Source organism: Pantherophis guttatus, chromosome 3, assembly GCF_059756535.1.
Source record: "Pantherophis guttatus breed Tessera chromosome 3, ASM5975653v1, whole genome shotgun sequence".
In the NCBI taxonomy this organism is placed as follows: Eukaryota; Metazoa; Chordata; class Lepidosauria; order Squamata; family Colubridae; genus Pantherophis; species Pantherophis guttatus.
The window spans coordinates 52,713,584-52,737,345 of record NC_142065.1 but is presented as its reverse complement, the minus strand read 5'-3'; the positions used below and the strand labels follow the sequence as shown (position 1 = coordinate 52,737,345).

At 34.3% G+C, this 23,762-nt stretch overlaps 1 protein-coding gene across 2 annotated transcripts in view; it reads left to right on the top strand.

Annotated features, from left to right (window-relative positions):
• MAPK14 (mitogen-activated protein kinase 14) overlaps window positions 1-22,913 on the top strand; it is a 31,763-nt gene extending 8,850 nt beyond the window's left edge. The window contains exons 3-12 of one of the 2 annotated variants that reach the window (XM_034414711.2): window positions 488-546; window positions 3,314-3,425; window positions 5,144-5,173; window positions 5,583-5,630; window positions 6,022-6,136; window positions 7,185-7,256; window positions 11,635-11,714; window positions 15,653-15,731; window positions 18,504-18,677; window positions 20,825-22,913. In XM_034414711.2, the coding sequence (XP_034270602.1) occupies window positions 488-546; window positions 3,314-3,425; window positions 5,144-5,173; window positions 5,583-5,630; window positions 6,022-6,136; window positions 7,185-7,256; window positions 11,635-11,714; window positions 15,653-15,731; window positions 18,504-18,677; window positions 20,825-20,892 (837 nt within the window). In that variant the 3' untranslated portion in view covers window positions 20,893-22,913. Of the gene's footprint in view, window positions 1-487; window positions 547-3,313; window positions 3,426-5,143; window positions 5,174-5,582; window positions 5,631-6,021; window positions 6,137-7,184; window positions 7,257-11,634; window positions 11,715-14,557; window positions 14,638-15,652; window positions 15,732-18,503; window positions 18,678-20,824 lie in introns of both variants that reach the window. The other variant, XM_034414708.3, reaches the window with a different exon arrangement.
• The last annotated feature ends 849 nt before the right edge of the window (window positions 22,914-23,762 follow it).

The window sequence follows — 23,762 nt, the reverse complement described above, 5'->3', positions numbered from 1 at the left end:
CAGGCCTACCTTGGTTTTTATTGCTGACATTGAATATTTAGGAACATCCCAATGCACTGATTTTGGTCCCTTAGGGCTAATGCAGACATATCTAATGCAAGTTGGATAGATCACCGCAAAGTCACCATATTGTGTAAGATGTAGTGAACTGTCCTTCACCGGAGTTTGTCAATACATCTCCATACATCATCATCATCATCATTTTGAAATGCACGTTGGATGCCAGTAGAAGTTCTACCCAAATATAAAATTCCTCTTTAGTTGTTTTACTACAGAGTAGCCATTTTTTAAAGTACAAATTGGTGTATTAAAAACATGGCAACAATAGAACAGTGAAAATAAAACAGGATTTGATGCTTTAAATCATGTATTTACATAGCAGGCATAATAATAAAGGATAATAAATATACTTCAGTTGGGAAAATGGATTGGAAAAAAATGGTTTAATGTATATGCTTACTTAGGAATATCTTTTCCCCATTTACAGGTTATTGGACTTCTAGATGTATTCTCACCTGCGAAGTCATTCGAAGAGTTCAATGATGTGTAAGCAACAATTCAAAACTTTGCAACATATACTTTATATTTTTAAAAACACTAATCCAAAATGTATAGCCTTTATATTGAATTAAATTTATAGTCTTGGTGAAAACTTCCTTGCATGTAAGGAGGATTAATGGGGCAAATGTGAGTGAGAGTATGCATCTAAGGACATGAATAGTTTAAGTTCTATACCTGCTTCAGTTTTGTTACTGTAGAAGTATGTGAGCATTGAAAATTCTTGCATTTGGAATGAAAAATAACACAAGGACTGCTTCACACTATAACAGTAAAATCATAGATTAAGTGGCCTGAGTCACTGATATACTTTGTTTGATTTTGTTTTATGTGTTGTTCAAACTCAGCTATTGTAGTTTGTGAATTATAGTTTATAATTTCGTGCAGATGTTCTCAAACCTGATGGTATTGTGTCCTCCCCCCTCCCCCCCAAAAGATAAATAAGCTCATGCTGGCTCCTCCAAACCTACCTACATGCCTACCTTACACAGAGATATATCCTGGAGCATGGGGCCCAGGATTGAAGCCTGCAAGATCACACTCCAGGTCCTCTAACCAGGTTGTAAAAAATGGTCCAACCCCACATGCCCACAGTGTGTTTACCTTGGCTGGAGTCCTGCAGGACAATGCTAATGCCCTGATAGACAACATTCCCACTCTACTGGACAAGCACCTGTCTTTGACCAAGCAGAGGAAGAGAGGTTCAGGCAGCAACTTTAGCCTACATGTTCAAACTCCCTAGAATTTGTGGCTTCTTTTTCCAAAGTCATAACTTAATATGATGTGTCGCACCCAGTCAGTATTTATCAGGATCATAGAATATATAATTTGCTAAATATATTCATGTCAAAGGGAAGATAAAATACTAGAAACTGCTGTACATGTGTTAACAATAGTTTCTAAGCCATCTTCTCTCTCTCTCTCTCTCTCTCTCTCTCTCTCTCTCTCTCTCTCTCTCTCTCTCTCTCTCTCTCTCTCTCTCTCTCTCTCTCCCCCTCCCTCTCCCCACCCCCAACTCGTCAACTTATTGAGCTTTGTATCTCCTTGTTTATGTTGTATACCATTTTGAAGTTGAGGTTTTATCATTCGAATAACAGGTGTTGGCAAAAATATTTACTTTCTGAGGCAGAACTGGCTACTTTTCTTTCTGGGAAAAGGTGGGGGCGGGGAGGATTTAGAAAAAGAAAAGCTGAGCAAAATATTTTGAATGTCTGATAACAGGGAGGAATAAAGTTCCTTGGTTTTATTGTTGAATTTTCAGGCTTGTCTGTTCCATCATTATTTTGCATTAAAGAACTCATGTACTTGTAGCTGTATGATGAGAGATAGTAGATTGAAGTGGCAAACATTTTAAAGAGCTGTGTTTTAAACTTGTAAAACTTGTATGTAACAGTTTTCATAAGCATGTTGAGACAAGCTTCCTGTTTTAATAAGTTCATTTAGATGGATTTTGTTAATAGATACTAGCATGACTAAATGTTTCATATAGCCTGAACTGTACAACCTTTTTACATTTCTTCAGAGAAATCGAGAAACTGAATCATTGTAAAGATCTCCTTAATTCATTGTTAGGAAGAACAACTAGCTTCTGAAAAATCTTATTTTCTTATTATAATTTCTCTGGGAAGTGGTTTATTATGGCTGCAGTGAGTGGATGGGTTGGTTAATAATAAAAGTTATGTGAACACGGAGAATGTCATGAGATGTCTTTATCTTCTCACATTTATAACATACAAGCCAGAACCTATATGAAACAGCCTTTGTTTTTATTATCCTGTTTCCATTTGAAAGGAACAATCTAGAATATTTTAGATATATCTCCCAAATAATAAAAATACACAAAATTTTATAAATACAATTTAATAGATGCACAAATCTCATATTTTTGGATTAAGTGGATAATGGTGCTGATTATGTACTTACAAAACACATCAAAAGTTATATTTCTGTAAAATAAAGTTCTCTCTGTGAAAAAATTGAGATAAAGTTAACTTTTCAGAGCTAAAGAAGCTTCTTGGATGAGAAGCGAAACATCTTCAAAGAAAAACCAGAAAGTCCAGTTGCCTCTTGAAAAAGCATCTTTGGGACAACCATGATTTTGATGACTGAAAATCTCCATAGCCATTTTCTGAGTATACTGAGTTGGAGTTTGACAAAACTAATTTTGTGTACATCAACTTTTGCCATTGATGTCAGAGGATTTGTAGTTCAACTAATGAAGGGTACACTTTACTGTAAGATGGTGATTAGTAGATATGTAAAACATAGTTACATACATATCTTGGATTACACCACACATACTGTTTATAATTAATGATTTTAAGTGGCTCTGCTTACGTTTCTTTAATCTCAGAAATGCTGGATTGAGTTCTGCAAAGCATTAGAAGGGGATGTTTTGCAAAGAAAGTTACATAGGCAAAACTTTCCTTCTCAAATATTAAAGCAACCATGTTTTCTGGAAGGCTTCAAGTCTGCTTTGAAGGTTGTTTTGGGTTGTCTGTGCTTACGTGTACACATGCAACTGCTTTTCTTTGCGTACAGTTCCATGGAAAGTATTGCTTGCGCATGTAAATGCAAAGAACTGGAGACAGTCTTTCAAGAAAGACATGACTGTTTTAATACTTCAAAGAAAGATAGTTCACTCAAGTCATTGATTTCTATGGCGCATACTTCTGGATATTTTTGCAGAGAGTTTTCATATTCGTTTAGGTGTCTTACAAAGAAGTAACATTTTGGTTTGACTTCTGTTTTCCAGATACCTTGTAACCCATCTTATGGGAGCAGATTTGAACAATATTGTAAAATGTCAGAAACTCACAGATGACCATGTACAGTTTCTCATCTATCAAATTCTTAGGGGTTTGAAGGTATTTCCACTTTTATAAGCATAGTAACTCCTCTGTACACTTACTTTCTCTTTTAAAGAGAACTATAGAGGCAAATAATGTATTCAGGCAAAGGCAGTTATTGCATTTTTGCTCTTCTGAATTATGTAAAGTAATTTCCTTTAAATAGATTTGAACATTTGTCCTTTCTGAAATTTGGGATGGAAGCAAAAATGTGGTTGCACCACTATTGAATTGGCTCTGCTTCTTGCACAATTGAATTTGAATTGGCCCAGCTTTGGCTCTACATTATATTCAGAGGCATTAATGTTCTTAGCGCATGGCATTTTTTCATTTGCTTGTACTGCATATGCTGTATTTTTATTAGATATAATGAAGAGGAGACTGTTTTTGACACTTGAAGGAAGGGAGTATAAAAAAGTCTTCACCTAATCCCTTCATCTGCAATATCTATAGGAGAAGAGATCATGCTGTAAATAACATTGTAAAGTACTCTCTCCCACACGCCCCCCCCCGTCATCTAGACAAAGACAGGAAAGATCTCCAACAGGCATGAAAAACATAATTTTATAATGTAGCCAGTAGTAATATTTTCTCAACCATTTTATTAAATTCAGAAACATAGTTTTCCTCCCCCCTAACATCCCATAAAATGAGTTCAGGAAATATTCTACATTTTTTTTATTGACACTGCCCATCATGTGATTCCTGTTTAACTGCACTCAATCCAGGAAGGAAACACAGAGTTGGGAAATGTCCTATATTGGCGCAGATAAAAAGTGGCCTAGTTGAACTACATTATGCAAAGCCAAAATTCAGCTCTTTGTTTTGGTTAACAAAATGGGCAGTCCTAGAAGAAAATATGTTTTCATAGTGGGGGGGGGAATTGAAAATATGTTTTGATTTTGGTTTACAAATTGAGGCATATTTTAAACATGTCTTTGTATCTGGATAAATCTTGATTTGCCCATTTATTTTTTTGGAAACTATAAACTAATGAAAAAATATGGAGTGACAACAAAAGAAATCAGCCAAATAAACCATAACTAATTTGCTCATCTCAGCAACTTTTTATTTTTGATTGATTCCTGGTGACTGCCTGGACAAGTTCCTGCAGGGTTTTTGTTTTGTTTTGTTTCTGGGCATCTTTTCAGAAGAATTTCTAGGCTTAAAGAGAGTGACAGGCCCAATCACTTTTGTGTCTAAGATAGGACCAGAACTCACAGTCTTATCAGTTTCTAGTTTGGTTTAGTACTAGTTATGATAACTCCAAAACACAAACAGTAACAACTTCATTAAGGTGGAATTGGATTACAAGAATTTGACTCTCCTATACAGGCAGGTTTAATTACCATCAACTTTCATTTTATTGAAATCTGTCCAAACTGCCAGACATTCCCTTAAAATTTTATGGTGTGATTTGTGATGAGATTATCTAATTGCTCAGATTCCAAGACACTTTGCACTTAGATACTTTGAATCAAAATGTAACAAGAAAGGATTATATCTAAAGAATGAAAATCTTACATTACATTATTGTTTTTCATATAGGCATTTTAAAAAATTTCTAGTTGCAGATATTTGCTTTCCTATAGAAAAAAGCTGAGAGCAGGGCAAAAAAAAAGTACAATTACTATATCATGAATGCTGTAGTAAATGGGGTAGGAAAAACATTTTTTTTTTCATAAGTAAATTGAAAATATTGCCCTAAATCTAATATTTAAATTTTTATCTTTCAGTATATCCATTCTGCTGATATAATACACAGAGTAAGTATTATTGAATTATTAAAACATACAATATTTATAGTATATTTTATAGTTTTTCTGGAAGACAAAATATTGAAATTTTATAAATGAAAATAATTAAACATATCCATATAAAGGAAGACATTATACATCCAACTTTGTTACAGTGTTGATTCCACTTACCTTTCTCACTCATTTTCTCTGTTAAAATGCAGTATGTCTTTGGTAAATTTTTATAGTAAATGCAATATTGTATTTTTATGGATAATCTTATACATTTTTGTATAACATTTGTTGCTGTTATACAGGCAACCTACAGTACAGGTTATAAAAATTATTACGAATAAGATGTGACTGTATTTAATAGCTTGGTTTTGAACAGCTATTTTAATATGGCGGGCTGATTCTCTTTTTCTCTTTTTTATTTTAGGATTTAAAACCTAGTAACCTAGCTGTGAATGAAGACTGTGAGTTGAAGGTAACTTGGAATTAGTATGCCACATTGTTTATGGAAAATAAGCATTTTTAATCTTATAGGTCAAGACCTTGATAGTGAAGTATAAGTACCTGTGTATATATGTCCATAATGTTCTTCTGGGTATAACTTAATCATTCTTGTGTGTGATTCATTAATGTGATATAGTGTTACTGTTCTTATGCATACACTGTCTCAGATGTATTATAAATCCTTGATATCTGTTGTATTTTAAAATTTTCATTTCTGTCTGCCTGCTTAATCTCAGACTTCTTCCTAGTGTAGCTTGCTAGAAAAGTGTGCTCCTTCTGTCTCACCCTCCTTTTTTTTGTCTTCTCTTGCTCACATTCTTTTTTAATTGTGTCAATATAAGTCTGTTTTTCTTATTTTTCAGATTTTGGATTTTGGGTTGGCACGGCATACAGATGATGAAATGACAGGATATGTAGCAACCAGGTGGTACAGAGCTCCTGAGATCATGCTGAACTGGATGCATTACAATCAAACAGGTATGATGTTTCATTAGCCTAAACCAGTGTTGGCAAACCTTTTCAGCACCGAGTGCTGAAACGGGAGTGCACATGCATGCCAGAAACCAGAAGGCAGCCCTTGCCCCGGGAGGATGATCTTCCAGTTTCTGGTGCACACATGCGCACAAAGCCACCTGGTCTTCCAATGCACCGGAAACCAAAAGCTCATCTTCCTGGCGCGACGGCTGCTCTTCCAGTTTCTGGTGCTTCCGTGCACGTGAAGACCAGCTGGCCAGCGTGCTGGAATCTAGTCATAATGTTACATTAAGCATAATTAATCGTTTTGATTATATTTTTGTACACACACAGTATAATCTGAGATACGAAATATCCCTGATCTCTGTGCTTTCCGCCGTGCCCTCAAAACCCTGATGTTCCAACAGGCGGGGCTAAACATATGAACATGTGAATGTTTTTAAAATGTTATCTAATTTTAGGTTCTATTTAATAGGGTCAAACTATGTTATAATAATAATTTAATTAGCAATTTTATGATGTTTGTGTATCTATATTTTTCTTGACTACACCGCCTTGAGTCCTACGGGAGAAAGGCGGTATAGAAATAAAATAAAATAAAATAAAATAAAATAAAATAAAATAAAATAATAAAATAAAATAAAATAAAATAAAATAAAATAAAATAAAATAAAATAAAATAAAATAAAATAAAATAAAATAAAATAATAAAATAAAATAAAATAAAATAAAATAAAATAAAATAAAATAAAATAAATAATCTAAATGGTACCAGTTCATGGTTTCTGATACCATCAGTTTCATTCATAATTTAACTTACACAGATACTTCTTTCTATACTTGTGTTTCTGTATGCACGCCTCTCCCCCCGCCCCCCCAGTGTGTGTGTATTAATTAATTAATCCTACCTCTTTCCCTTAGTTTTACAACATAATCTGTTTTTTTCATTAATTCTTAATAACTACATGCACATTGTATAGAATTTTTTACCAGTAGAATGTTTTAGTTGAGCTTTGTAAGTATTAATTTACTTTTATTTTATTATCCTCAGTTGATATTTGGTCAGTTGGATGCATTATGGCTGAACTTTTGACTGGAAGAACACTGTTCCCTGGTACAGACCGTATCCTTCAGAAGCATCTATAAGTAAAATAAAACAACAGGTTGAACTAGAAAGGATATATTAATTAATATGAAGCTATGATATTGAACTCCTTCTTGTGCAAATTATTGCAGGGCTATTTTGTCAATCTTGGTTTAGGAAAATTAATTCATCCTCTCTTAAAGAAAGCTCTTTTTTTAGTATGTATTCGAAATGAATTGTCGTGGCCTGGTATTTAACGGTGGTTGAGAAGAGAAAATGCATTGTTGCCATAGAAATTACATCATTAAGAACATCCAGTAATGTTCTATTAAGAAAAATACATATGTATGGGGAATATTCAGTGGGAAGGTAACAGCATTCCGTGTGCCTTGGTGTATAGTCATGCTGGCTACATGACCTTCGGAAATATCTTTGAACAATACTAGCTCCATCAGCTAAGAAATGGAGATGAGCACCAATCCCCTAGAATCAGACATGACTGGACAGGGGAAACCTTTACCTTCATGGGAATATTTATGAGAATAATAGTTTAATGCTTATATTGTTCTTTGACTATTCTCCAAATAGTAAAATATACATTTTTATTTCTAACTAAATTAAAGTGTCTTAAAGTCTCTTTAGTCTTAATGTTTCAAAAATAATGTCTTCCTAAAGAGAATACTAGGCTTCTCAAATGTTAAGTATATCCCGTTAGTTTAGTGATAAAATGGGTTTATCTATTACTTGGTAATCAATCTCTCTTTCATTTCTTCTGTGTTAATGCCCTTAAAATAGTAAAACAATACAAAGCATTTATTTTTATTTTGAAGACTTACACTAAAAACATCACAGTAACTAAGTTATATTTTTTATATACTGTATTTTTCAGACTATAGAACGCTCCGAAGTATAAGACACACCTAGCTTTTGGGGAGGAAAACAAAAAAAAATCTGCCTCTGCCTCCCAGCAATTTGCCTCCTTGCAATAAAAGTTTCTTGAAAATTATTGATTCTCAATGCATTTATTTGTGGTGATAGCCATAGCATTCTTACCGTATGCTATGGCTATCACCACAAATAAATGCATTGAGAATCAATAATTTTCAAGAAACTTTTATTGCCAGCATTTAAAGCCTGATTTCCAGGTACAGTTGAACCTCTGCAGCCTTTTGACGTCTATTTAGTGAATGTGGCTGTTTTAAATTTTTATGATCATCGGATCTGTTCTCTATGGCTTTTTTTCTTTAATATTAGATTTTACTATTTCATTTATATTAGATTTTACTATTATAATTTTTAATAAAAGGAAATTAAGTTGTGTAGATGCAGTTTGTTAATATTTGTTATACAAATCTGGATTACATGTTTCAAAAATTTAGAAGAAAATTGGGTACTTAAATTTAAGCATATTAATATGTTCAGTCAAGTTTGTGTTGAGTAAAATCTAAGACTAAAACTGATGGATAAATTTTAAATATTCCTTCTTCTACCCTGACCCCGTTCAATGTAATATTTCAATTGTGAAGTTGTGTTCTGGGAAGTGTGTGATTAATTTAGTTGAGGTGAACTTTTAGGCTGTGTTTGTACAGTGTAGTAAACCGTTCTAACATATATTTTATTGAGCATAGTTAAGGTGACCGTAAACTGGGATTTACAAATTATTACGGTGGTTTCAAATGTCACACATTAAGCCCAAATTATGTACACTCAAACATGTCTAAGTGTGATGTGTGAACTAGACCTGAATTTAAATTCTTCTCTCAGCATAAAGTATTATAAGTAAATTGTCTACACTGGCACACAATTTATATTATGAAAATAGTCTTTAAGTTATTAAAACTTTTGAAAAGATAATTTCAAAATATTATGTTGTCTTGGTATTTGCTTATTGATTACTCACTCTGATTATAGATCAACAGTTTACTTTATCTGAATAAGATTTGGCTTTTACACAATTCATTGCTGATGATTTTGGCAAGCTTCAGTTTTGGGACTTCCCGGTCCTTAAAGATGAGTCTTACTGCTACTTGCATGTCTTTTAATAAAATTTGTTTTGGATAAATTCTTCTTATTTTAGTTTTACTTCTGCTAATTACTTAGGTGTCCTTAAATTGGGACTTTGATGATTATATGGACAAATGCCACCCATCTCTGCCTGACCGTAATTGGTAACTCTTTCAATGACATTTCAGTGACCACTTAGATCCCTTCATCTACTTTATCCATTGTTTTCTGCTCTTCTCAACTCTACTTAGGCTAGTAGCTTTCCTAGTACATTATCCATTCATAGTGAGTTTATGCTTCTTGGTTATTGTCTCAAGAAAGCAGTTTTATTTTCTCCAGGACTAATTGATTGTTTTTCTTGCAATATGTCTTTCTCTTTCCCCAGTATCCTATTTTCACAGTTGTGGTATTTACCAGCATAAAATCATTGCTTTAACTATTCCTCATTGCTTTGATATATCTTAATTCTGAAACGGACATTATGAAGTTTTGTCAGTTCTATTTTATATTTTATGTTCCATTAAGTCACACTTTTTGAGTCATATAAAACTGATTCACTTATTCTGTTTTCTTTGGCTATTGTTTTAACTTTCTGGTCATTAACTGTATAGTAATTAAATGAAAAATCTTTGTCATAAGTTTTCCCTTATCTATCGTTACCTTGTCTAAGATGCTCGTTGCCTTCTCCAGAATTAATCCTCTTTCCTTCTTCAGCAAGTCTAAGAAAATAAAAATATCTGTCCCCTTATTTCTTTACATCATTTGGTAGTTTGCTAAGCATGCTAATTTTTGTTATATTTAACCCAGATTTTTGCTTTCCATTTTTAATTCGCAATCACCTCTTCTGAGCATTCTTTACTTTGAGTAACAAAATGATACTATTTGCGTATCTCAGATTGTCCATGTTTTAAGATTCAGATTTTATTCTATCTATCATGTCGTTCATTATTATAAAAGATTGATTGTGTAAATTAAACAGATTGATAGTAAAAATTAAACACACTTTGTCTCTCTCCATTTGTTACCCAAACAAATCTGTTTCTTCTAACTTGATTTTTAACAATACATTCTTGTTCATTGTAGCTGCTCCAAAGAAGAAGAATCAGGTATTTTGAAACTGGTTATCTATATTATATTCCACATTCTGCATAAAAAAGAGTTTTACTGTTATCAATAGAGAGAGATAAATATCTGTCCACTGTTTTTGTTGACCATCTTATGACACCTGCCTGTTCATTCATCTCTCTGCTTTTTGTGAAATATGATTATTCATTTGATATTTTTATCCATGTATGACTATAAAAAATGAAGTAACATTTTGATTGCACTTTATGTTTATTTTGACAGTCTAATTTTTGCCTAGTTCATGCTTCTCATATTTCAAGCTTCAATACTACTATACACCCTTGTAAAATTAAAAAAAAAAACCTCTTTCAATTCTGGTACCAACTGTGATTTAGCTTTCTTCCACCATTGATCTGACTACGTCCTTATGAAAGTTTGACATTCTTTGCCAATAATTTAGAGGGATGCCTTCTAAGAAATGGAAAAGTGGAGTAGCTCACCAATTATTTGGCACCCTGGTTGACATTTTTCTTATTAGTTTTGGATAATATATTTGTAATACAAATAATTCACTAGTTTGGGATAAACTGAGGGAGATAATTGAATTAGTGGGCTATAAGCAAAAAAAATTGTTCTGTATTAAAACTAGTCTCAACACTACTTAACGTAGGCTTTAGAAGTAAATAATAGTAATTATTACAATGAGTAGCACCTGTGCATGCCAGTTTTTGTATTTGATGTTGAACCTTCATCTTGCTAATGACTTTGAGCTAAGTACATTTAACTTAAAACCATTTCAGTCTTCAGTATATAAATTAGATATTCTATTGCAGAAGTGCATTGCATTAGGAAATGCTTTGAATGAGGTGGAGGAAACCTAAATTAACTTGGAAATACTTTGATAGCTAATAAAAATGCTTTATAGACCTCTGTTAGTGAAAGGTTGATCTTAGAACTTCAACTATACTCTTGTCATATTTTTAATCCTTTAGACAAAAACCTAATTATGTCAGCTGTACAATTTTATACTGTCTATAAGACATGATTCTCAAAATTTGGAAGAAGGTCTGTATTCTACATTACTGCTATTGTATTCAGAACTATGTGTTACTTTCATGAACAGGAAATTGTGTTGCTCTGATGAGTGGCCACACTTCCAGTGTTCCATATTACTTAGATATATTTGACCAAAGAATTTCCAGGAGGTATTTGGGATATTTATTTATACATAAGAGGTATGCTAATTTTGCTTATAATTATTTGGTTGAACTTTTCCCCTTTTATTTTATTGGGCTGCTGCTTTTTCATTTTATTTGTCCCAGAATTTTCCTTTATGGTCCGTTGTTAGATATTGATCAGTTGAAGCTCATTTTGAGACTCGTTGGAACCCCAGGCCCTGAGCTTTTGAAGAAAATCTCTTCAGAGTCTGTGAGTTTAAAATTTGATTGTAATGACTCCCTTATGTGGATTTCTTTTATTTTATTTGCTCTGCTGTCATGAAGATTGTCTCTATATTTTTTTATGTTTGGCTTTTTTTCTTCTTTATTTCTATAGGCATCTTGATGTTTCACTGTTCTTCCTCTATATTGTTTTTCAGTTAACTAGGTTCCTCATATTATTCATTTATTTTGTTTCTCTGTAGGCTATATTAGGCTTAGCTAAACATTAAATATACTTTATTATGCCATTAGTATACTAATGCCATTAGTATAGACATTTTCACACATGCTATTGAGAAACTACATGCAATAGTGCACGTGCAAACTCTGAAATGGGTTTCCTTTTCCTTTATTTCTCCTATTTCCATGCATGTCCTACATTTGTTCAGGAAAATCTAGCTCTCCACCTAGGAAGAATCTATTTTTTGTTCTATCAACCAAAATTTGTATCAATAAGCCATGGAATAGATAACATAGTGTGCCCTCTCTATTAAATGGATTGTGCATTTCTTAGAGGTTGGTCTTTGTAACTTGAATTTGTATTATCACAGACTTAACAATCCATGAAATGAAGTATTTGAATTGCAATTATTACTTGTTTCAGACCAATCTTCACACACCAAACTTGAGTGTTCTTCATGCATGCAAGAATTCCTTACCAGGGAATTCTGAGAAATCTGAATTTTACCTCATGTAACGATGCTTCAGATTGCATAATCCATTTAAGAGTTCAAAGCATGGTGTCATAAAATTGCTGTCTAATGATTTTAGTCCTTTTGGTAAGCAGAGTTAAAAATACATTTGAGCGTAGTAGCTAACACATTTTGCCTTTCTATATGAGTAGTTTTTTAATATAATTTCAATATAACTACGGTAGGAATGGTTGAAAAATGCTTAATTCATGTGGTCCAGGAAGATTTGATAAAAGAGGAATGTATATATAATGTGGATGTATAAAACTCTTTTTTTAAAAAAAATCTGAATGAACATAAAGGAAATACTGCAGATTGTAAAAAGAATAATGCTCAAGAACTTCCAGGGAAATGAGCGGTTAAGAAATATGAAATATAAGTAAGTAAATAAACTTACTATTTAAACAGGTGAAAACATGACAGTTTGAAGAAAACTATGTAGTCAAAATTCTAATTCTGGAGAGATTTAGAAGAACCGGCTTATTGAGAAAAGGGAAAATAGCTGTCCTCTGAAAAGCATGTGCTTCAGTTTGGTAAAAGCATGAAAACTAATTTTCCCTGTATGTTGTGTAATTAAAAAATACTTGTCTTTGTGCTTGACAGCTTGGAAATCAGGGTCTACTTTTCAGGTAACAGGGTTTTTTTCCCCTTACAGCTTCATTGATTGCAACTGTCACATCAACTCCTTTATGCATGCTGGGTTTTGCTCTGCTAGTTGCCAACTCAAGATCTCAGGAAAGAGCATGCTGAATAGTGCAAAATGTTGTTAAAGAGTATAGCACATCGATAAACAGCATCTTGTTATCTGAAAAAGCTTTCAAACAAATAATTGAGATAAAGATTTTGGTTAGCTTAGTCATTGGTTTGAATAAGTAATGTGACATACAGATCTGATAAACATAACATTAACATACACAAAGTAGAAGACTTATTAGGGATTGATTTTTCTGAGAATAAATAAAAGACAGTATTGAAGATCAAGGTGTTCACAGAACAATTAAAAATTCTAGCTCTCTAACCTGGAATCTGTGTTTCAGAGATAGGAAAGCCAGTTTTTTTTCCCTGTAGCTCAGCTGATCCTTGAGAATAGATAAGTCTTGCTGCTCTTGTCAATATTAGTAATATCTTACAATAATATCATGGTATTTTCCTAAGTCTGGTTAGGACAAAGGATAGATTTTCCTCTTTTCATGCTCACTTTTTATATGGCTAACAATATGAGATCTTGATTGTTAATTATCAGTTGCCTTAACTTGCATTATTTGTTAGTATGGAAATTGGCAATACCAAGGCCTTATTCTTTGATTGAATTTTTCCCCAGAATTGTTCAGTTATACTAGTTGTCCAAAGAAGGATAAAATAGAGTCCCTACACTTTCCAAGATGTGTGTCAATTCCCTTTCTAATTAATCTCATCATATACAGCCTCTTGTTTCTACTTGTCTTATCTGGGAGAAAACAAGTTGCCCATCTTTTCCCATGTGACTTTTAGTTTGATAACAAAAATTCAGCAATGAGAGAGTAATTAATCTGATTTCTCCTTGCAGATAAAGATATACATCTGCCATAAAAGTTAAGGAATTGAGCTTCTACCTAAAGGCAAAATATTTATTGGCTGTCTAAAGTAATGATGTTCTTTAAACAAAATTATGATAATCGCATATTTTCTTAGAGAAAGTAATATTAGATTTTCAAAAGGACTGTACATTGTAGTACCATTTTGAAGTTGAAAAATTTGAAATCCCTTAGTTTAGTTTGGTATTTACAATATCATGACTTCGTTAAAATCTCTTTTCTTCCTTTCCTATACAGGCAAGTTGTGATTTAGAATGAAATGTCATACATGGAATTAAATAGACTAATGTGTGTGTGGTTGTTTTTCTTTTGTTTGTTTTTTGCTAGTCACTTGTGCACACTTGGCTTTAGTTGATACTAAATCTATTTTCTTTTATTCACTGACAAACTAGTATTTTTGTGCTTTTTAATATTGCATGTTTGCTTTGAAAGTTTGTATCTATAGGAACTATTCTTACATGCTGTACCCTCAAGGCATTCTATTATGTAGCAAAAGAGTGAAAGCTAATTTGAGCATTGACACTGTTGTTGAAATAGTAACAAAGCCCTTGACAAGGCATTTTAAGATATTAACCAGCTTCAGCAAATCATGCGTCTGACGGGGACACCCCCTGCATATCTCATTAACAGGATGCCCAGCCATGAGGTGAGATCTTAGGAGGATGTGCACATTGGTCTGCAATTTAAAACATTTGATTATTTTATTCACTTTAATATTTTTTAACTTTCCAAGGGCACCCAAATTTAAACAATCATAAAGGCATTTATAACAATCTACTTCCAATCTAAAAGTACTTACTGGCCTGAGAATCTGGTTCCTCCACTTCTCTCCATGTAATTCCAGCATTTCGTGTTCTAGTAGTAGGTACAATTGAAAAAAAAATCTTTACAATGTATTTAAAGGATAATACATATGGAACTGTGTATATTTTTAAAGGAAACAATTCATTAGGTATGGATAATGGGAAAGATGTTTTTGATACCCACTAGTGTGAGGATCATTAAGGCAGTTTTGAGGAAGCTTATATTAGTATAGCTAGTGCTTCAGGTGAAATCTTGTCCCACTTCATTAAAGGTTTAGTACTAGAAAACCAATAACAAATCTATACAAATTGTAAAATATTAGAGAAAGGTGCTGTGAACATGTATTTCCCAAGAACTTTCAAAAGCTGCATTTTATACCAACTGAGGTTTTCAAACCGTCTACACAAGAAGCTTTACATGTAGGCAAGTTACTGTAGTTCAGTGAAGACGTAACCAGAAGCAAATCTAAATTGATGAAAATCACACATTTTTGTCTATTCTTCTTAGTACAATTGTACATCTCTCATTTAATTGGTACACTTGTCCCATGCAGATGTTACTCTGCTGTAATATGTTGCAATGAATCAATGTTCCAACCATCTAAGATCATTCAAGTGCCATTGCTATCCTCTATCATATCACAGGTATTGCTTATGCAATGTATAGGACCCAAATTCTACCCTTTTTTAATAGCATCACTATCATGCTGAGTATATAAATGAGAAGATAAAGGTAGATAGTAATTAAAAAACTAAAATCAGATGAAATCAAAGTAAAAAAAAAACAGGCCTACATAGAAACTTGCAGTGGTTAAGAAGCATACTGGTAGTTTAATAATATGTTTTATTTTCCTCCAGGCAAGAAATTACATACAGTCCTTGTCTTACATGCCGAAGATGAATTTTGAAAATGTATTTATTGGTGCAAATCCTCTCGGTAAGACTTAACAGTAGTTCCACCACAGTGGAGAATATAAAATGCATTTACACCAAGTTCGTGAACACTGTTTTATAATGGTGATAAAGATAAAGGCCTTGAAGCAGTTTTTCACATACATAGTGAAGATGACTTTGGTTTCATTTGTATGCAGTCATTCAGGCTTATTCATAACACTAAATCTCTCCCACTTCATTCCTTCTGCCAGAAGATAAGGATAAGCAACCCAGATATTCATTTTGTGGTTCCTTTAGCATCAAATATGAACCAAGAATTTTTGGTTTATTTTATTCATTTCATACTGATACTCAGAACTTTAATGTAAATGCTTGTCTTTCAAATGATGATACCAGAGAATTTCTGGATAAAATTCCTTTCTGAATAGAATTTTGAAAATTGCTAGTGCATTTTGTTCCATTTATTTTTGAATTTGTTGTCTAGTGTCATTGACCTGTTTTAATAATTTAAAAATAGATTCTGCACCGTGCAACAAATTGTTTATTCATCAAAACACAATTGTCCATTCAAATGAGAACTCAGGAGTATTAGGACCTTCTATGGATAGAGTCCATAGATAGAGACAATTCCAATTGTAGCACTAAATAATTTGGAGGAAACTAGAATGAGACCAATATATTAACTGAAAGTCCTAAACCCAACCTATACTTTCTCAGATATATTTATTTTTCTTACAAACAAATGCTAAGTTGATAATTTTATTATGGCTGAGACAACCAATCTGAAGGACCCAGAGGGCAGTGTCCCTCTGTCTGTAATAAGCCCACTTAAGTTTTTAATTTGGTATGGCCTGGGGAGGGGGGCAGTTTTCATCTGCAAAGTTCTAATGGCTTTTCAAGGTTTTGAACCACAGTTAACCAGATGGAAGATCCTGTGTCTGAAGTTAGGCTTTAGGAAGTAGTTGAATTGTTGCTGCTGTACCAGCTTACCTGCTACTCAATGAGATCCCTACATAACCTGCTTGGCTTTGTTGCCAGTTAATAGTGGAGTCTCAAAGACTTAAAGTCCTTTCTGCCCACATCTGATGTAGAGTCTGGCGCAGCCTAGTAGTTCATGAACTTCATGGCTACCTCAGTGATGCTGTCAGCATTTGATCTCAGGTCCTGGAGTTGCTGCCCTAGCAAAACCAAGAGGCTAGCTACGTAAAGATTGTCTGGTTCCGGGGATTTTTCATATGTACTTCTAAATGAGGCTGGAGTTTCCCTGATGAAACTTAGGCGCAATTTGAAGGTCTTCTTGAATTCTTCCTATAGTTCCTGATCAAAGAGTTGTCAGCAGCTGTTACCAGGAAGAAATTTGTACAGATTCATATTGTGCAGCAATTGCACATGTTCCTGAAACTTGGAAGGCTTTTTAAATAGCTATTAAGCCATGATTACATCATATTTGGACTACCAGAGTGCACTCTATATGAGGTTGCCCTTGAAGGCAATTCAGAAGGTTAGGTTGGTTCAGAATGCACCATTATGAACAATTAAAGACATGCTATGGGATACCCATGTAACACCTTTGCTTTGCAAGCTGTACTGGTTATTGGTTACCATTAGGTTCCAGTTCAAGGTCCTAGCTATCCTTCAAAATTCTATACACCATAGGGTCTAGTTGTTTGAGGAACCACCTGTCTTCCTTTGTATGTGCACATCCTGTAATCCTGTATTCTACTGTACTTTATGCAAACACTGAAGACTTAGGTCTTTTCTTAGGCGTTGGGTTAGGAGGGGATGTAGACCCCATCCAGGAGAGAGTTTTATATCTATTCTACTAGGATGACCGTTTCCTTTTCTGTTGTCTGGTATTGTTTTGTGTTTAATTTTTTATATCATCCAGAATCATTTGTTATGTATGTCTGTCTATGTATATATGTTTATGTTTTGTTGGAGATTGCTTCACCTCTTTGCATCTATGAGCTGCTTTAACTACTGGGTGAGTGATAAATATGGGGAACAGCTGTCCCTCTTAAGATTTTCATCTGGCCTTTTGTTAATTAAATGAATATTTTTGTTTAAGAGACAAAAGAGAACTCCGCACACTTCCTCCTCTCAAAGAAATGTTTTAGATAAAAGTGATTTTTTTCCCTATCTTCATTTATTTCTTATGTTTTATTTCATATATAATTAATGTCACTTAGTTTTCACTGATAGTTAGGTTAAGCATTCAAGATAACTAAGCCCATAGTTGTGTTCTAAGATAGGTGGCCATACAGATCTTTTAAATAAATATTATGAACATTCTTCCTTTTAAATGTGATGCTCTGCCTCCTAACTACTCAATATTTTCTGGATGTGAGGCAAAGTCGGCAGAAGAAAGCCTGATGACCCGACATACCCCAAACTCTGCTTGCCAGTTGGTGCAAAGTTAGTTTGCCCCCTTGGTGCACTGTGGAATAGTTTGCATCCATGAACTCCCGGTAGTCTTAAACTGCCAGAACTACTTTGTGGTAAAAAGCATTGCAGATTTCCTTGGCCATGTATGCCCCCCCCCCCAGAAGCCTCAATACTTTTACCATTCACCTTTATGCTCAGAAAGACAACCAAGGGTTCCTGCTGAATTCAAATTTTCAACACTTTTCTTAGAAGCACCTTTTTCTTAGACTGTTGTTTTATAGATATTAAACTCATATTCTTCTTCTTGCATATAAACTGAATGGCAGCATATTGGCATTGGGAAATACTGATTTTCTTTAAGTTGAGTTGGGACTTTATGAGGAATTGCACATTAATCCCTCTTTTTCTTTTCTTCCCTTGGCTTCTGAAGCTGTAGATTTGCTGGAGAAGATGCTGGTGCTGGACACAGATAAACGGATCACTGCTGCTGAAGCTTTGGCCCACGGCTATTTTTCTCAGTATCATGACCCAGATGATGAGCCAGTGGCAGATCCTTATGATCAGTCCTTTGAAAGCAGAGAACTTGATATTGAGGAGTGGAAAAGTAAGTTTTCTGGTAGACTGATGCCATTCACCAACATTATTGTTGTAGTTCATGTGAAAAGATAAAGATGTCAGGAAGTAATGAAATCTGGTTTGCAAAATAGGAAGGTTGTGCAGAAACATACCTTATGAATAGAGAAACTCAGAAAAGTTAGTATAGTTGCATAAAATGAGTCAAGGCTTCTATGACTTACCATCAATATTAAAACACTCTTGATGATGCTCAGTGAAAGAACATTTCACAAAATCCTTCTCTTCACTATAGTTTTTGCATTCTACCGAAACGAAAAAAAATAGGTTTTTTATTTTGCATTCACTAAGAATTCTGTAATGGGAAGAGGCAGGTAAAGGAAAGTTATGGGGGAGGGGACAGTTGTAAATAAAGAAAAGAAATGGCTGAAACAGAGACAGAAGAAAGGGAAATAGTTCAAGGCAGATGGGAACAAGCACACTAGCTTTGTCTTTCTCCTCTGGCTGAGAATATGATGAGAGAAACAAGCTGTGGAAAGGAAGCAAACGGGCAGGAAGCTGAAGCTGAGGCAGGAGAGAGGGAGGAGTTGCTTCTATCAGTTAGGAACTTCCACTGTCGAGACTGAGTGAGTGTAGTGGAGGGTCTCACTAATTATGGAGGCTCCATGCAAACAGGATCCAGGAGAATCCGAACCTTCCATGAATGGAGAGTTTTAAATGGATAGAAAGGGAGCCTCAGTTGTTGTAGACACTTGCTGCATACTTGTGGGATCCTGAGCACACTGACTGAAAGTAAGAGCCATTGAATCAATGGGATGTAATACAGAGCAAGTATACTTTGTGTGTGTTTGCACAAGTGTGCTTGCAATCCAATTTAAGGGCCTCTGTCAGCCAGTTTTCTTTAGCAAACAGAAGGGAGAAAAAGGGTATCTCAAGAAACTTTTCCCCAATTTCTATCTAGGTTGCTGGAATAAGCTAAAACGCACGTGTACGCACGCACACACACACAAAACAATAGTCTATGTACATTTATCTGGAATAAGAGCTATTGTTCAATAGGACTTACTGCAAAGTAAGTGTGCATTTTGCTTTATACTTGCTGAGTAGAGATTTTTAGTTTACAATTTTGTAAAACAAAGTTACAATTTTATAATTGCCCACTATATATACAGGTAACCTTCAACTTACAACCATTTATTTAGTGACCATTCGAAGTTACAAGTTACTGAAAAAAGTGACTTATGATTGTTTTTCACACTTAGCACTGCTGCAGCATCCCCATGGTCATATGTGATCAAAATTCAGATGCTTGGCAACTGGCATGTTTTTATGGCAGTTACTAACTTAACAACTGCAGTGATTCACTTAACAATTGTCACAAGAAAGGTTGTAAAATGGGCAAAGCTCACAATAACTGTCTTGCTTGGCAACAGAAATGTGGGGCTCAATTGTAGTCATAAATCAAGAACTTAATGTATACAAAATTTGTATATCTGTATACAAATGGGTTAGAGCCACATATTTGTTAGGAGATTTTTTTTCCCCCATGTTAGTGTTTTCAGTGGGAGTTGACAATGCTGTTGAGAAGATAGGGAGGTTAAGTTGTTCGTTTCTAATTTTCCTTTGGGACAAATACAATACTTGTAATTCAGAAAGGTTTAAGATAGTTTGCACAAAGGTAGTTGGGATGTGGCTGAAGTATACTGTATATCCAGATCCCTGTGTGTATTTCTCTACTCACATGTCCACACTGAATATTTGAATTAGAACTTGAGAGACATCTAATATCATGAAAATAGGACTGTATTTGCTGTTATCTAGTTTGCCATTTTCTTCTAAAAAACATTTGGGTCTTACTTATAATTCTACAAGTCTACAAGGTTTTTAAAAATCTAGTAACATTCTGTCAGGAGAAAGGACTCTTTAATCCATTTTCCAATGTGTTTTAGAAATACAGCTGTTCCAGAGATTAGGGAGAGGCCAAGAAGGAGGGAAAGTCTTTTCAGGCAATGTTGGATGTGGCCTTTATCAGCATCCTTTTCTAAAGAAAACTATGGCTATCTCGACAGATTGAAATAACTTTAGAGTCATTTCTTTTCATCATCTGGGGTAGAAGAGTGGGAAGTAGTTATCTCTGAGCTATTGAAAGCCTTTACCCATCTTTCTTTCTTTCTCCAGGCCTGACCTATGATGAAGTGGTTAGCTTTGTGCCACCACCACTTGACCAGGAGGAAATGGAATCATGAGAACCTGTTTCTCTTTGTCCCATATCACTGTGAGGGGAACATCTTTTTCATAGGAATTCTCCACATATTGTTCAAGTGCCTCTTGCCATGAAGATTCTCCTTGGGGGAGGATGTGTGCACGTGTGTATGTGTGAGTACGTGTGAATGTGCTGAATGAAAAGGAAGGAAAAGAAAGATTCAGAGGGGAATATTTATACAGAACCTGTATAAAATTGCATGTTCTCTTGTATTTTTGTACACAGTTTGGGACATGTTTCTACAGACCTGTTTGATTGCTTTTTCGCCTTTACTGCTGATAATCAGCTTTCATTGCTCTAGGTCTAGGCAGATAGTATGCAGGGAAGCTGAGATTTCAGATGCTCAGTAGAAATTGTTGCCATTAAATGGCTCTTCTACCAAGAAAAGACTTAGAAAATGGAAACTGAACTATTACTTGAACTGTGCTCCCTGCTTTCCAAGGTGAGGGGGTAGCAGATTTATTTCAGTTACTTATTCCCACAAAGTCTCCCCACTATTTTCTAATAGCAGAAAAGTTGACTCCTGAATGTCTGGCTGTCTTTAATATGAAACAAGTGTTGTTACTTTTTTAAAAAAAAGTTCGTGCCTTAAATCAGTGTTTCTCAACTTTGGCAGCTTTAAGGAATATGCCTTCAACTCTCAGATTTCTCCAATCTACATTCTGGCTAGGGGATTCTGGGAGTTGAAGTTACACATTTCAAAGTTTCCGAGGTTGAGAAGCACTGCCTTAAATGACTGAGAGTAAAACTAAGTCTAAGTTCATGGTCTCAACAATGGAATTTGGAGGTTGCGTCTTTTTGAAGTGCAGGCTTCAATATACCTAGGTATCCCCGCCTGACTACTGTAATCAAGACACAGATATTCCAGCCATTCCTCATGAAGCAATTTGGTCATTTCTCTTATTTCTCTCCCCAACTCTGAGATGTCTCACCTCTGCTATGCTACTGTTTTCTATACCATCTTCAGATGAAATGTGGGTTTTTGCATGTTGTAGCTGTACAAGCATGTAGGCTTGCTTATATTATTTTGGAAGAGGCAACTCGGCCAATAAATTAATGTATTCAGTTATCAGAGTTAGAGCCATACAATTTAGCATCCATCTAACTTTATCCAATTTATGGTTTAATATTTTGGGCACTTTTAACAGGAAAGGAACTGATAAATATGCATCTTTCTTTAACTTTCTATCTGTGACTTTAAAAATCAGTTCATTTATCAACTGGTATGTGCCTGAAGAAGAACTCAGTTCATTGTATTCATGAATTCAAGAAACATTTCCCTGCACAAGGATGAGTGGGAGGCCTCAGTTCAAGTATTTTGTGTTCATCAGGTATTCTGAATATCCAAGAACCTATTTTTAAAATATTTCTTGAGATTTATATAATGCAGGCATCATGCATGAATTGTATGCCTATTTGAAAGCTCTGCAATATTTTTGTTTTTTCTGATGGATTTGGGATTTTGTGTATTTATCCCTTTTGTACAGAGAAGCTGTTTTTTTAAAAGGAAAAGGAAGGAAGGAAGAAAGAAAGGGGTATGTGGATAATGAAGCCATCAGATCCTTCCTTTCTCTTCAGTTCAGACCCCTCTGCAAAGAAACCTTAGCTTGGGGTCCAGAGAACAATGTTCCTTCATGCTTCTTGTCCAGAGGCCTTCTGTAAACTAAACAAAATCACCTGTCTGTTGAACCTGCGGTCTGGGAATTCAGATGGAAATGTAGATATATTCTGTCAAATATACAGGAAGTTTATTTTTATCTGTCATTTTATTGTAGCTGTGACTTTCATGCATAAATACTACAAAGGGAATTAAAAAAAACATGTAAGTTTATATGTGAGTGAAACTCTCAAAGCTGAGATTTTAGATGGAGGGGCCCCTGTGGAGTGCACTCCTTGTTAGAATGATAGAAAATACACACTTTAAAGAGGAATTCTGCTCTAACTGGTTTTGCCAAATAGGACATCGCTCAATGGTTTTAAAATAAAGTTATTTTTCAGACTAAACGGACTGATGGTGTTTATAAATTGCTGTTTAATTGTGATAAAGTTTCATAATGATGCATACAGTTGGATCCCAATATTACACATAACAATTTTCCTAACTAGCCACATATATTTTAATTTGCTTTTAAATGCTGCACTTGCTTTGCTTCATCCCTGAAAGTAAGCTGTGGAATAAAAATCCAAGCTAAGACTATTTGAAGTTTAATCTAATTGTAAAAATGATTAGAATTTTTTTAAAATGCCATGGGTCCATGTTGTGCATGGTGATAAAGGTACTGTAAATAGATACTGGTGGTCACACCTCTGTAAGCACAAAACATAAGTGATTTTTTAAAAAGGTTTCTGTATCCAGTTAAATGTCAATTCTGCAAGTGGGTTTTTTTATACAAACCTGAAGAAATTAACATTTGCACCCATGACCCACTTAGTTTAAGAAAGTGTATTGCATTCCTATTTCTAATCCTTGGCATTGTCATAAATTTGTCAAAAGTAACCTGGCTTCTCTTTTTTCGATGAATGCTTATTTAAACATAAATAAATGTAAATCTTATCATTAAAAGCAAAATATTTCATTTGCTCTATCCATATTATTCAAACTATAAGCATACAAAGGATTATAATTTTTTAGGGTGAAAGTTCTTCAAACATCTGTAGTGATACAACCCTATAAAATGACAAATGGAGCTGTGTGATGACTTCCTACCCCTCCCCAAAGCAATGTTTATACTTGGCCAATTAAAAAAATAACACATCACCATGCTCACTAATCAAATTCCAATCTATAAACCAAGCCAAACGATTGAAAACTTAAGTCTCACAAAACAAAATATTTTTATTAACAAAACTCAA